At 38.2% G+C, this 14,749-nt stretch overlaps 1 protein-coding gene across 4 annotated transcripts in view; it reads right to left on the bottom strand.

The window, feature by feature from the left end:
- Positions 1 to 14,749, bottom strand: part of LOC122057098 (probable UDP-N-acetylglucosamine--peptide N-acetylglucosaminyltransferase SPINDLY) — a 79,110-nt gene that overhangs the window by 59,507 nt on the left and 4,854 nt on the right. For all 4 annotated transcript variants that reach the window (XM_042619100.1, XM_042619103.1, XM_042619101.1 and 1 more), the window contains 4 exons: positions 14,260 to 14,421; positions 13,965 to 14,140; positions 13,804 to 13,879; positions 631 to 759 (listed from right to left, as the gene is read on the bottom strand). In XM_042619100.1, the coding sequence (XP_042475034.1) occupies positions 631 to 759; positions 13,804 to 13,879; positions 13,965 to 14,140; positions 14,260 to 14,421 (543 nt within the window). The remainder of the gene's footprint in view (positions 1 to 630; positions 760 to 13,803; positions 13,880 to 13,964; positions 14,141 to 14,259; positions 14,422 to 14,749) is intronic.

The raw sequence follows: 14,749 nt of genomic DNA, 5'->3' as shown, positions 1-14,749 counted from the left end.
AAATCAATCTCTATCCTTGCACTTATTTACCATGTGGAAATTTAGTGTTGACTACCCATTAGTCAAGAACCTTAAGAGATTTGGTTTAGAAATTGTTTACATAAAAAGTCCATAATCCAAGGTGCAGGTGTACTTCAAACTCAACCAAATAATGACCAATACTGCTGACTCTGGAAAAGGAGATTTTCAGTATTTACGAGACTGGAACTCTCAATGCCAGACAGTTGAAAAGCTACCAGAATGCAAAAGGATTGTTCAGGGTTGTTTATAAGTCATTAATTAGGTGCCCTTGATTAGACCAATGACAAAAGGTTCAATCTTCCAGGGAAAATGCCAGGGTTCGAGTCCTTGCGCAAAAATGCCAAGGGTTAGGACTGACTCCAAACTCACAACTCCCAGGACCCCGCATAGGCAAGACCAGCTCTGGGCATTGGCCCTTTTGTTTCTAAGTCATTTATTACAAGATAATTAGATAGCCTGCTGATCAGTTGGTTATAGTTTAGCTTTATAAAATCATCATGTTCCTGACGCAATTTAGATATTAAAATCTTATAATCTTACATGAACCATGGGGATTGATCTTCAGTACCATCAGAGGGTCTAATGATCCTCTGTATTGATAGAACTCACCATGTCAAACTTTAGCATTTCACCATATGCAACACCAAGATTATACAATGCATCTGCATAGTGCCAATTGTGACTCAAAGCCTTCTTGTAATATGCCACACCTTGATTGATGTCTCCCTCCAGTTTGACCTGAACAGACATAATATACCAATTAAAGCAAATTTTGGAACTAAGAAAAGTGAACGCCTACTCCAGAATTAAGGAAAACAGATAAGCCAGAGAATAGTTGTCAAGGCGTTGCCTAGGCATCTAGGCCACCTTGGGCACGTTGATGGGGTCTTGGACGCCTTAGTGGGGTCTTGGTTTCGCCTTTGCTTCCAAGCCCCAACCAGTGCCTTGGGTCGCCTAGACGCCGTGACAACTATGAACCAAAATTAGAGAGGATGTTGTACATATTCATACATAAAAATATTTAATCCAACACATGAGAGCGCTTGAAATGGGATCCAAGGATAGATTTAGAAAACACAGAGCAGAGATGAGGAAAGACTGTTTCGTAAACATGATGAAAAAACTGTCCTATGAATGACACTGTGAAAGTTACATGCATCACAATTTGGAGAAGGTAATTGGCATTGATAATACCTAACTTTACTCAATAAATGGGCAAAAGGTTCCAACAAAAAAAGGTGGCTGCCACTTAAATAAGGCCGAACATGCAACCATCACACCAAGTTAGAAGAAAAAAATCCTATTAAATCAAAAGAGTAAGAGCATTTTTATGCAATGAGTAACCAACTGACAAGTTCTTTTGACATTCCTAAACTCAAGGAGTGCAAAGGGTTCCAGTTAAGATACTATATTAGAGGAATGTGACCCCAAGTGCCCAAAAGCGCAAAGTAAGGGGTGAGAACAGGAGTCCATGCAGGGGTGAGGCACATAGTCGTCAAGGCATCGCCTTGGCGTCCAGGCGGTTTGCCTGGGGCCTAGGCGACTATCGCCTTATTGCATTGTATGCCACCTTATGTTTTGACACTTATTTATGCCAAATACCATGCAAGTAAATGTTTTTATACTTGTTATTTCATTACTAAAGATATTATTCATAAATAAACAGATACGCCCAATTTGAATCCAATAAAAATAGTTTCAAATCAAATTCCAAAATGATAAAAAGTCAACCTCTTGTCTAAGAACAAAAATCAGACTTTTTGTTGTAGGGTGGTTTTCAACTTTCAAATGTTAGGGTTTTCCTCAATTCTGAAAATTTCATTAATTTTATCATGGTAAAACATTGCTAAAAACCAAAAGTCCAGTAAAATAATCTTTTGTTTTGACGTCCATAAAATTATTTTCATTTAGGTGATTTAATTACATTCCGCACTTTAAAATAAGTTTAAATGGAACATAACTTTGTCATAAAAACTCAAATTTATGTAATCTTAACTTGTTGGAAAGTTCGTTATGTGTTATACCAAATACAAAAAGTCTCATATAAAAATCAAATCATTTGACCAATCAAACTTGTTATAAAACAAAAGCATTTCTCTACATGTCAATAAGTGATGTTGATTTTTGATGACTTGAGCGTGACTATGTCAATTTTTATAACTTCATGTTGCTCAATGTTGATTTTTTATGCCAGAGGTATATATGGTAGCATACTAAATTAACTTTAGTAAATAGGGGAAATAAAAAATAACACGAGCAATTTGATCACCATGGCAACACCATAATGGGCGATTCATCACCAAATCTATTAGCCACCCCTCCACTGCATTGTGTCGCCATAACGACAACTATGGTACGTGCTAAAATATCAAAATTGAATAGCTCTAAAGTCAAGAGCAACTTCAGGATGTATCCATGTATATACACAAAGTACATAAACATGGATTCCTAATTTCATTGAGTTAAAAATAAAGAATGGCAAACAAAGGAAGCCACCTCAGCTGATCCAATAGGATTTTAAGTTGAGATATGATCAAATTCAGTTTATCTCAAACATACTCTTAACGCATATAGTGGCTTTCTAAGGAGCATGATCTCAAACATTTGAATATGACTATACACGCTGTCAGAACATGAATTTTCAGGATTGAGAGTGGGAGAGCCACCCTAATGAGCATAGTTTTAACTTTCAATTGAGACGTATCCGTTTTGCAATTAACCAAGACAAAACCAAGGGTTGATATTGGTTTGGTCCAAGTTTCTACCTTGTTTCAACAGGGCTCGACCATGTTTCGCTCAAAACCAATATGGTCGACAATATATTTAAATCACAAGTTCAGATTGAAACTTGTCAAATTTTGACTGAGAACTCCCTGTTTTGAAGCTTTCAACACTACCCCATGGGATTTGGCAAAAAACCTGCTTCAAGGTTCCAAAAACTACAAGTTTTTTTACCAAATCACTTGATCTATTCCCACATTTTTGCATTCTTCTACTTATTCATCTATTTTACAGATTGATTGGAGCTTGAATGTAATGATTTTTTTCCCAAAAATAATCATTGGAAGAATTAATAGGTTAGAATGGCACAATCTACAATTTCATGAAGTTGGACTATTTTTTAGGTTGTAAAATTATTTATTGTGGTTTAAAAAATGATTTTCTAGCAACAATTTTTGAAAAAAAATATAGGGTTAATTGGATGGATGGACTACAAAACAACATATGTTAGACACCACTGACTAATCTATGAATTGATGGAGCCAGAATTTTTGTCTTTTTTATATCCATATTCATTTGGATATGGTGGCGGGGATGGTGGATCTTCTTCTTCATTTGGAGATGGTGTTGGTTCAGGTGGTGGCTCATCTTTAGTCAACAGCATATTCAGGTTTCCAATCTAACCATAATGTAGGAGTAGCTTACAAGAAACTAACCCCCACAAATTATAAACCCCAAACTATACAAACAATGCTCACAAACTAACTTGACAATAATGAAACAAACCCAAGAGAATAACAGGGAAATAACCAGCAGTTAACCCCCGCCCCAAGACTCTAAACCAAATCAGTAATAAAACCCAACTCAAAAGAGAGAGAAAAAACCTGCGAATGGGAAAGAAGGGGGAGAGGTGCGGCTGGACTTGTGTGGCTCCAATGGAGCTGCATAGCTGGTCGATTGAAGGTCTCAGGGCACAAAAACCCCCAAAGTTGAAAAGATTCCGATGGCTGGTTGTGAAGTTACAAGCTTTCCTAAATTTCAGACCTAGGAGAGAGAAAACTTCAAGATTCTGCAGAACAGCTACTGGCAGCCTTGAATGGTTCTTCCAAGAGGGATCAATTGATCCCCTAGAGATGTAGAACAGCCCCTAGCAATACCAAGCAAATCAGACTTCAGATGTAGGAGATCCTTGAGGCTGATTGATCTTCAAGTTAGGTCTTCTTGGGCTGATCAATTGGACTTCCAAACTTGAATTTCTTGCTGGCCGATTCTTACCCTAGCAATACTGAACAGATCTGATTCTTCTTGAATGCTAATGGCAACAATAGTGAACAGAGAAAGGAATTGAAAGCAGAAAAACAAAGAAGAAATATAGGGAATGTGGGAGAGAAATGGCTATCTCAGCCTGGGCTTCTCACCCACAGCTACCCCAGCTGCTTTAAGCAATAAACTGCAAATTATCTTTATTCAAATCTGAAAATAAGAGTACATAAGCTCCTCTTTAAATAGAGGGCAGAATAGCACCACTAAAGTGTCATCAAAGGAGTTAGATTCCAACTAGGACTAGGACTAATTACAACTCCAACATGGAGTGGCCTAACTAAACTAGGAGTCCATTACTGGACATGTCTGATCGATGGGCCCATGGGCCTTTATTGATTTAAAAAACAACTTAAATAAAATACTTAAATCGATCGGCCCAATGGGCCCTTATTTAATTAACTAATTACTTAACTAACCCCCTTAAGTGGGGCGATAGGGGTCCTTTGGGATGGGCTTCCTCCTGCGATAGCCTAGGCACAATATGGATCTACATCAGCTCCCCCCTTCTTAGAATCATTCGTCTCTGATGAATGGATGAAGGACATGTAGTACTCGTAGAGATCTGTATCAAGACGCCGAAAGTCATCTACATGGATCCAGGTCCAATCTTGTTGCAGTCGTCCTTTCCACTTGACAAGGAACGAATAGAAACCCTTGCCTCCACGAACTGTAGTGAACTTGTTGTCAAGGACATCTTCAATAACATCATCTGCCGGGATTACAAACTGAAGAAGCTTTAGGGCATGCTCCCTGTCACCTTCATCAGAATGGTGTCCCATATATAGGGTAAGTTTAGCCACATTGAAGACATTGTTGATCTTCAGAGTGGGAGGTAATTCCAACATGTAAACATTAGGACCAATATGCTTCAGGACCTTGTATGGACCCATGTTTCGAGGGTGTAGCTTGTGCACAATACCGGGAGGGAACCTTTCAAGTGGGATTCGAACCATTACCATGTCACCAGATTAAAACTCCATGTAGCGTCGATGACGGTTAGCAGTTGCTTGATATCTTTCATTGCTAATGGCTATACGATGATGGACATCAACATGTACCTCTGTGATATGCCTCAGGAACTCATCTACTTCAACACTAACACGGGCATGAGGTGGTAAGGGTACCATGTCAATTAACCATTGTGGTTGCAGTTCAAGAACAATCTCAAATGGTGTACGACCGGTGCTGCGCTTGACGGAGCTATTATAGGCAAACTCTGCAATGTTAAGAATAGATGGCCAGGTCTTCTCATAGTCATGTGCTAGAAGATGACTTCATGGATACATCTAAAGACCTTCAAGTTGAGCATGTGGAGTTCGTTACCCCATTAAAGTATCTTGAAGATCAAGATCCTCACATTGTAGACTACATCCTTATTATCAAAGGGCTACCAAAATTTTTCTGCAGCTTGAAGAGGGACGTGCACCATGCCATAATCACCCTCACACTCTATAAAATTCGAAGAAAAATTTTTTCTAAGAGAGGGCGAATTGATGCAAATAAGTCACTTAATGAGCTTATTTTATTGTAAATAAGCCTTGGGTTGGGTTATGTCTATGTTGGACCTTTGATCCCATGGGTTTTCTTTGTAATGGGCCTAAAATATGGGTAGAAAGTAGAAAAACGAGATTTAATTCATTAGTTTAATTAGAGTCCTATTTTGAGCCTATTTCCTTTGTTATTTCAGTTTTCTAGTCAGTTTAGGTTTCCCCATTAGTTAAGGATTGGGTTAGGCCTTTCCTTTATAGGATTTGAGTCAATTTTGAGTCTTCTATATAAGTTTGTAAGAAGATACAACATTATGAACGAATTTATTAATGAAAAAAAAAAAAAAAAAGATAGCTTATGCTGTTGTGTTGTGGGATGCAGTTGGGTGAGATGCCCTAAGTGAGATTCTTAAACTAGAGGGTGCGATGCCCATTCACTAGTTCTTCTTCCCCCCTTCTCAACCCTTTATCAAATTCTTTTCCTTTTCTTTATTCTCTTATTTTTTTGTTTATTCATTCTTTTGGTCCCTGAATTTGCTTTATATTGAATTTAGTAAAGATCTTGCCTGGGATTGGATCACTTGTGATTCGATCTTACATTAAACCATGTGTGCCGCCTCCACATCCTTTCAGTCTGAGTGAGCCATTCAATCGGTTGGGATACCTTCAAGATGTTGATTGCAAGTCTTATAGATGGTAGTGATGGACTTTCAAAATAATTGGGCCAAAACATGCCATGGGACTCATATGTGTTACATTCAAAGGAGCGCCTACGACATTTACAATGGTATGCAACTTGTGGCTTGTAGCCGCCTAGAAACCCAACCTGGAATTAAGTGGTGAATTTTTGTTTTTCCCCAATTCTAAGCATGATTGTTTTAATGGCTTATTTACATTTCTAGTATGTAAGTTATATGTATAAACCATGTTTATAACAAATTAACAAAGCTAGTGTACAACATCATTTAGCATGCACTGACAAACTTTGATCAACACCACAAGTACCATTTTTAGTGTTTTTTGTGAAAATAGTTGATGGATTAGGTTTAAAGCTAAAAAGTAAGCTGCACACAAAAAATCTGACCAAATGAACAATTTTAAGGCCTTGAAACCAAGGTTTCCCCATAGCCCACAAAAAATACCTGGTTTCGGCCAGGTTTCGAAAATTCGGCCCAAAATTTCGATTTCAGCCAACGAAACCCAAGATTTAGAACCTTGACTTAAAGTTGGTTGATGCATCTAAGGAGGAGGATGCACAATATCTACAAGCTATTTGAACTCCATGTGCAGCCCACTGCATCGATCTCATGCTGAGGGGACAATACAAGCGACCACGTTTGTCTACAATCATGGATATGCGCTAAAGATGTCGAGAAGCACGTGTAGTAGGGACTTGGTGAGGTTACGGCTGGCAAGCTTTGCCACAAACCACATCTCTCCAAAGGGCTTTGAGACGTAGAAGGCTGGACTTGGGTCCATTTTTGCTTCAAAGGATTGGTCTGACTAGCATGAGTCCTAATGTAAGGCTAGAAACACTATCCAAATTCCAACCCCATTCAGGATCACAGAAATATACCCAAACAGGTAGCGATATCAATCTAAACCTCAGCATAATAATATGTAATAACAGTAGGCAACCGTAAGTTAGATCAATCCTTATAACCACTAGTAAAATCTAACAATGATGGTAGTTATATCCCCAGCCAAGGAAAACAATGAACAGAAGCAATAAAATCTTTATTGCAGGAAGGAAAAGGGTTCAAGAAAACTGAGAACAAAACCACCATCAAGGGGCATAGCAGCAGTACAGAATGGAGATGCAATCACCATAGAAGATCAGCCTCGATGGGCGGATTCAGCCTCCAAAATCTCAGACAGTACGACCCCGAGATAAATAGATTCTCGAATTAGGATTCAAGATAGAGATTTCTGGTATAGATGAAACCAGAATTCAGACCACCCAGACAGTCCAACCCCAAGATAAATAGATTCTGAAATTAGGGTTCAAGATGCAGATTTCTGGTACAGAACAAACCAGAATTCAGACCACACTAAATAGGCCATTAAGTGAATGTTCCTATGAGGAGAGCTTCTCCTCAAAAGATGGGCCTAATCTGATGGCCAACTAATGAGATCTGATTAAAAGGTTCCAGCAAGAAACCCTTAAAACAGGGTCCCGCAGGTGACGAGGTTCTTCTCACAACCAGCAACAAAGCCCAGCAATAGTTGGGTTCTTCAATGCTGGCTTCGATGGTTGAAATCAGTAGCTCCAACAGTAGGTTCAATGGTTCTCAGAAACCAGAAAAAAAAAAGACTCAGAAAAGGGAATCGATTGGAGAAGAAAAACGGGGAAGAAGGGGAAAGCTATCTCAGCCAAAGGCCTCACCCACGATGGCCACGAGGTCTCTCACAGATTGTCATTGCAAAAAGCAAATATTTTTTTTCATTCGTTACTTTGTTGTGAAAGGACTAACAGTCCATTACAATTTATAGCGCTTGGGTAAGCACACAAAAAGGAAGGTGATGAAAAAGGAAAATCTAAACTTGAAAGGGAAGTCTAAGACTTGTCCCCCAAGTAATTACATTGTCCAACTTGTAAACAAAAATAAAAGGAAACAAATCCCAACTAACAACCAAAACTTGCAGCACAAGACTTGACTAATTTTGACTCAAACTTGCTGCCAAGACAAACAAAAATAGAACTAAACTAAATCAGTGATAAAATAGGAAAATATGGACCCAAATCACCGTTTACGTGAACAGTGACTTTTCTTAAATTTTATTTTGATCCTTTTCTTCTTCATGCTTTGATCCACATCAAGCCCCGCTTCTCCCAAAGGTCAGATAGCCTAGGAGAACATTTCCAGCGACAAGTTCTAGGATGACCTGAAGAGGGTCATTATGATCTTAGAGTTGTCATCAGAGTGTTGAGAATGGTGGACTCAAAGAAGAAGCCCACCTTACCACACTTGTGGGCAGCTGTTGATTTGAAGATCCAGGTGAAGGAAGTGGACAGACAGGGTACCACTAATTTCATTGCCATAATAAAAGATCGTTAGGAGAGGCAGCTCATACATCCACTGCATAAGGCTAGTGAATTTTTACTTTATTCACCTCAATTCAACTTAACTGTCATTTAGTTGCTTATTGAGTAATCTGCACTGTTTTCAGCATACTATCTCAATCCCAAGTATCAATACAAGCACAAACTTGGGATGAGTCAAGATTTGATAGATGCAGTGATGAAGATAGTGGAGAAGCTTGAGCCAAATTCAAATGGATGGTTCATTTGCAATAAAGAGGTGAGAGTGTGAGACTATTACTTTGTTTGGTACTTAGAAGTTATGTAATTATAATTTGGCATTGATTCTAACCCTAGTACCAAACATCGACATGGATATAGATAAAAGCCTTTAAAGATGTCACCGGGAGTTTTGGTCCGGCAGCAGTAATTTTTGGTCAAAAGAACACTGCTCCGAGTAGGTTTAATGACCTCATTTTTTCATTCATATTTAAGTATGTAGCATCAGTCACCATCACCTAACACAACTCTAATGCTCGTATGTAGTTGAATGGTGGGTGCTATACGGAAGAGACTCAATCAACCTGAGTAGGATAGCAATTAAAGTACTCTCCCAGACATGCTCCGCCTCCGGATGCAAGTGCAACTAGAGTACGTTCTCCCTCACACACACACTAAGAGGCAGAACCGATTGGGTGCCAAGCAACATGAGGACTTGGACTAGTGATTCCAATATGAGATTGAGAAAGAAGCACATACACCTGCACATGGACAACAATTCAACTCCAATCGAGTTGAGTGAAATCTTCCAGCAAGTGGGTGAAGAATCGAGATGAGCCTCTATGTCATCAAAGGGTTCACTCACAGACCCAGCATCCATTTTAGTCCCAATCTAGCAGAGATGATGAAGACATTGAGTGGTCACATTCCTCGAAGGCGCTCACACACCTTCCCCATCTCAAGCCCATGATGATGTGGTGATGGTTATAATTATGATGGTGACAGATTTGCAGCCTCATGCGAGGAGCACGACCAGATGATGTAGGATGTGGAAACAGAGCCCATTAGACTCACACGGGAGACTCAGTTTGATTATGCCATGCAAGATCAAGACCACGGTGCATGAAATGGTATAGGCTATAATTGAGGTCCACGCAAACAGTTTAAACCTGAGGAGGAAGCAACTGGACTCACAGGGGAGACTAGTAGACGTCAATTTTTCGTTTTAGTCTTCTACTACCACAAGGACAAAAGAATCTTCTAGTTTTTGTGGGTTTGTACTTTGCTATTTATATATATCTACAATGGAGGACTGCCGCTAGTTAATGATTGTTTTCTCTAACCTACAGCAGTCTCCTCTCTCCCTTCTTCCTTTCTCTATCTCTTGTTCTCAGTTATTAGTACTGATTATCTTATTCTAGTAATGCCACTCTTCTATAGATGAAGAAACGAGAGAAAGACTCCTAATCTGAAAATAGACACTGCAGTAATCAGGTAACTAAACAACTACCAAATCCCCTACGCGTATGCTACTTCCCTAATATAAAATATTGTAAAATTTACAAGAGAATCCCTAATCTCCTACATATAACTACTTCACTCAGAAATTATAAACCCCCAATGAGTCCAAACTCCAAAGCAAAGGTTTAAAGTATCGGTCTGTATTGTATCATATCGACCGATATGCATCAATATCGGTCAATACAAATACGATACACTATTTTTTAAAATGAAGTGTATCCTAACATATCATTATGATACACACTGATACTTAAGCTATATATATACAGAACCCATTTCACTTTCGAAACAAAGCATGTTCTTCTCATTGGCGATACTTAAATTTCCAGAAATTGAAGCAAAACTGCACAATCGATCTCCTTTTCATTTCTTGGACTTGGGCCTTTGAATCATTCATGGAACCCGGTTCAAAATCTACAATCAAACTGATGTTTATAGGATTGAAGCATACAAAAATCATCCGTTGAAGCTAAACATAGCACAAAATAGATATGTTAAAAAAATGATTTTTTCCGCAAATCTTTGTTTTACTTCTGTTTATGCTATGTCTGAATAGATTTAGGTAAAAAAAAAAACTAAAACATTGCATCAATTTGTACATAGTTTTTAAAATTTCTTAGAAACTTGCCAATAGACTATTACTACATATAAGAAATCTCATCCTTTATAACAATTTCAATTGAATGCAATTGTCTCTTAATACAATGTTCTCCATTTTACTGATTATGCATGATAGTATGCTGCATGTTATATATTTCTTATTTATGCAAAAGTGTATTTCCATGTGTATTTTTGTCCATTTCTATGCATATCTTGCGTATCTCTAATACAATACGATATGCTCCGATACATCTCTTAAAATTACCCAATTGATACGGCTACCAATACCGATACTTTAATCCTTGATCCAGAGTACTGGTTCATGTCAATTAGATAGGGCTATGAACTCAAAGTCTCAGACTTATCATCCCAACTCCCAAGCGCACTATCAATAGGAAGGAAGCCAATCAATTTGCTTTGGTATGAGTTATGGCCATCGCTTGACCAAAACTGAACCCAAGAATGGTTTCGAACAGAATAGACGTTAGGCCTGGATAAAAGATTATGTATAAGAACTAAATTAAAAAAAAAAAAAAAGTACAGTAAAGGTATGGACTACAAACAACCAAGGACCTTAATAGAGGTCCTTTAAAAAGAAATGTACCTGGAACCTAATGAAAGACCTGATTAGCATAGTTGTTATGGCACCAATGCAAGGCCAACCACCATAGTACATATGATGTAGATAAGTCACTTTGGCTTATTTTATTGCAAATAAGCCTTCGGTTGTGTTATATACGTGTTGGGCCTTTGATCCCATGAGTTTGCTTTGACATGGGCCTAAAATATGGGTAGAAGGTAGAAAAACGGAATTTAATTCATTAGCTTACTTAGTTGCTATTTAATTCAATAAAGGTCCATTAGGCCATTGGTCGGTTGTAAAGTCCTATATGTATTATTAGTTAGTTAGTCCTACTCCATGTTTGAGTCATCAAGCCATGTCCTAGTCCTATTTTGAATTCCTAGTTGTAGTAGGAGTATCTAGTCCTATTGAAAAAATAGCTCATAGTTGTAGTAGGAGTGTCTAGTCCTATTGGGAAACTAGCTCCTAGTAGTAGTTTGATTGCTATTCTGCCCTCTATAAATAGAGGAGCCTATGTACTTATAATTTCAGATTTGAATGAATGAATTATTGAGTTATTACTATTTAACTAAAAAAGTTGTTATTGAGCGGTGAGATGCCTAAACCTTTGAGGGGTGTGATACCCAAAACTTGAGGGGTTTGTTCTCTTTCACCCTTCTCAACCTCTATCGATTCTTCTTTTTCTATTTTTATTTTCTGTTTATTGTTATTGGAAGTTCAAACATGTTAAAGCATACAAAATCAGAATCAGCCAACCAAAGAGTTCTTGTTCTTGAAGCCAATCGACCCTCATTGCGGCTCAAGTTTGAGATCTAATTTGCAGATCCTTTGGAGGACTGGTTCTATACTCTAAGAAGATCAATCGATCCTCTCTTGAAGGTTATCTGAAGAAGACAAGTTGTTCCTGCAGAATTCTTCACATTCTGTCTCCTATATCTGAAAATCAAGAAAGCGCATAACTCCATAAATAGTCGTCAAAAGCCCTTCATATTTGGGGGTTTTTGTACCCTCCCTAGGGACTATCTACACCCAAAAGTGCAGCTCAATCGGATTCCCACAGACCTGGCCCCACCTTTCTCTCTCCGGCTCTATAGAAGTTCTTTCTCTCTCCTATCTGGTTGGGTTTTGGGCTAGTTTTGCTCCTATATGGGTACTGTATCCTTGAGGGTTTATTTAAGGGTATTATTTCTTTGTTTCTTGCTCCTATTTGTATTGTTTGGAGTTATAAACTGCTGGGGTAGTTTCTTGTAATCTACTCCTGCATTAACATAGGCACAGGAAGGCTGACAGGTTCCCAAAGTTAGAATCGGATTGTTTAAAGGCCCACCCAAATGAGAGAACTTAGTAATCAAGGTGCGGTGGCAATATTGTAAATAAACAGAAGTTATAAAGAGAGTGGCAGAGTTGTAAATAACTAGATTTCTAAAGAGCTACTTGATGGAGGGCCTTAGGGAAGAAGGACAAATCAGAGTAGAGAGGGGAGAAGAGATGATATATCACAAGGGGGAGAAAAAAAGGAGGTCACGCGTCTTGCACCATACCCAGCACCAAAACCTTCAATTCAATTCATTCTCAAAATCTGTCTAATAACTTTGGTTACATGCTTTTATATAATAAACTGAAATTAAAACTTGCCTAGTTAAAATCCAAAATTAAATTAGCAACTCCTAATTACTTCTAAGTTCTAACTAATGAAATTAAAAACTAAATAAAACTCAAATTGGTAACTCCTTAATTGACTAACAACTACCCAAAATAAAATATTACATATCTTCCCAAATAAAATAACTCAATATTTCCTAAATAAGGTAAATCCTAAAATATTCTATTGATCCAAAATCAAATCAAATCAAATCCGGTTTGTCTCAGTTGAGATTGCCCGACGGATCAACCCGGTTCAGCCTCAATTCTGCATCAAAGGCACAAAGGCAAGCTGTAATTTATAGTCCACTTCCAAGGCCATAATTTCCAGGGATGCATCCCATCCTATAAATGTATGTATTTATGCATCTGTGTGAGTGTGTCTGTGTGTGTGGTGTGTATATGTGTGTAATAATGGGTTATAAAGGTCAAACATAAAAGTAAGGGGGCTAAAAAAAAATATTATAGAAAGTTATAAAACACAAGAAATGCTGAAGAGTTATAACATGGTGAAGGCCAAAAAATTGGTTCCTAGGTCTGGGTGCCCCAACACATAACATGGCTGGTAGCCCAGGTGGCACCTTGACAACTATGCTTAATAGACTTACCAAACATGAAATTGAAACACAAAAGTTCAACAACTTTCCAACAAACCTGGAACGAATGTTTTGGGTGAAAAGATTACGAATCTTCTCCACACATAAAGGCTAGGGGGAACAACATTCCCTTTCAAAAATTTAAAGCACAAATAGCCTAATGCAACAACAAGAATTAAAATAGTGTCTCTGACTACAACAGTACACAAAATTCTAGTTTCAGAAACTATTTCACCAAGATTTATACACTGCAAAAGTTGGAGAAGACCGGTAAGAAATGGGAACCACCTTTGTTCCTAAGTCTGTCAAGGCAATTGCCATATTATTCTTCGCAATCTCAAAGTTTGGTGACACAGCCAAACACCTGGTACACAGCATCAACACATATGGAAACCAATCAACATACATTGCCCATAAACACAACAAATAATGATGGCTAACAACAGTACCTCTCATAGCAAGCAATAGCTAAATCCAATTCCCCACGGTTTTTATAGATGACACCCATGTTACAATATGCCTCGGCATACATAGGCCTCTGCAGAGCAGCCTTCTCATAGCAACTAAGAGCCATATCATATTGCATCATCTCTGAATAAACAACCCCAAGGTTATAATAGGCAGGCTGCATGTAAAACACCCAAAATAATAGAATTAAAATTTGCACATTAGTGCACAAAGTCTATGACAGAATAAATGCACAAAGCACTAAGATAAAAGGGATGACATGGATCATGAGATTACAGCATAGCAGGGGTCTATTCTAAGAGCATCGGTGTACTTTTCGATTCCCTCCTGAGTGTTGCCAGCAAGTTTTAAGCTGGTGCCAAGATCTGTCAGGACAATTGCTAGGCATTCCGAAGCTAGTTTGTAAGAGGGATCTGCTCTTAAAGCCTTCTGATATGACTGTAGAAAGAAAAATTGATCAGATGCAAGTCGCACACTGACCACAAAACAATTTGCAAACCAGTGTGGGGAAATACTAAATCATCACTTGAAGCAAGCAGATTGAATGCAAAGAATTACAATAACATGCATGATATTTGGTGAAGAAGCCAATAGAATGATTAGTTGGTGACAATGTGAGTAATCAGCATTCCATTCATCACAGAACAAACTTAGAGGTGCAGCTCCCTAGATAGGCACCATCAGACAACACCTTCAACTCCATGCATCTGAGTCATTTTAGGCTTCTTGATTGATTTCTTTCTTCTTTTCTTTTCTTTTTTTTTTT

The sequence above is a fragment of the Macadamia integrifolia genome, chromosome 12 (genome assembly GCF_013358625.1).
Source record: "Macadamia integrifolia cultivar HAES 741 chromosome 12, SCU_Mint_v3, whole genome shotgun sequence".
Classification (NCBI taxonomy): domain Eukaryota; kingdom Viridiplantae; phylum Streptophyta; class Magnoliopsida; order Proteales; family Proteaceae; genus Macadamia; species Macadamia integrifolia.
The sequence above is the reverse complement of the archived record's forward strand: the minus strand, read 5'-3'. Positions and strand labels throughout refer to the sequence as shown.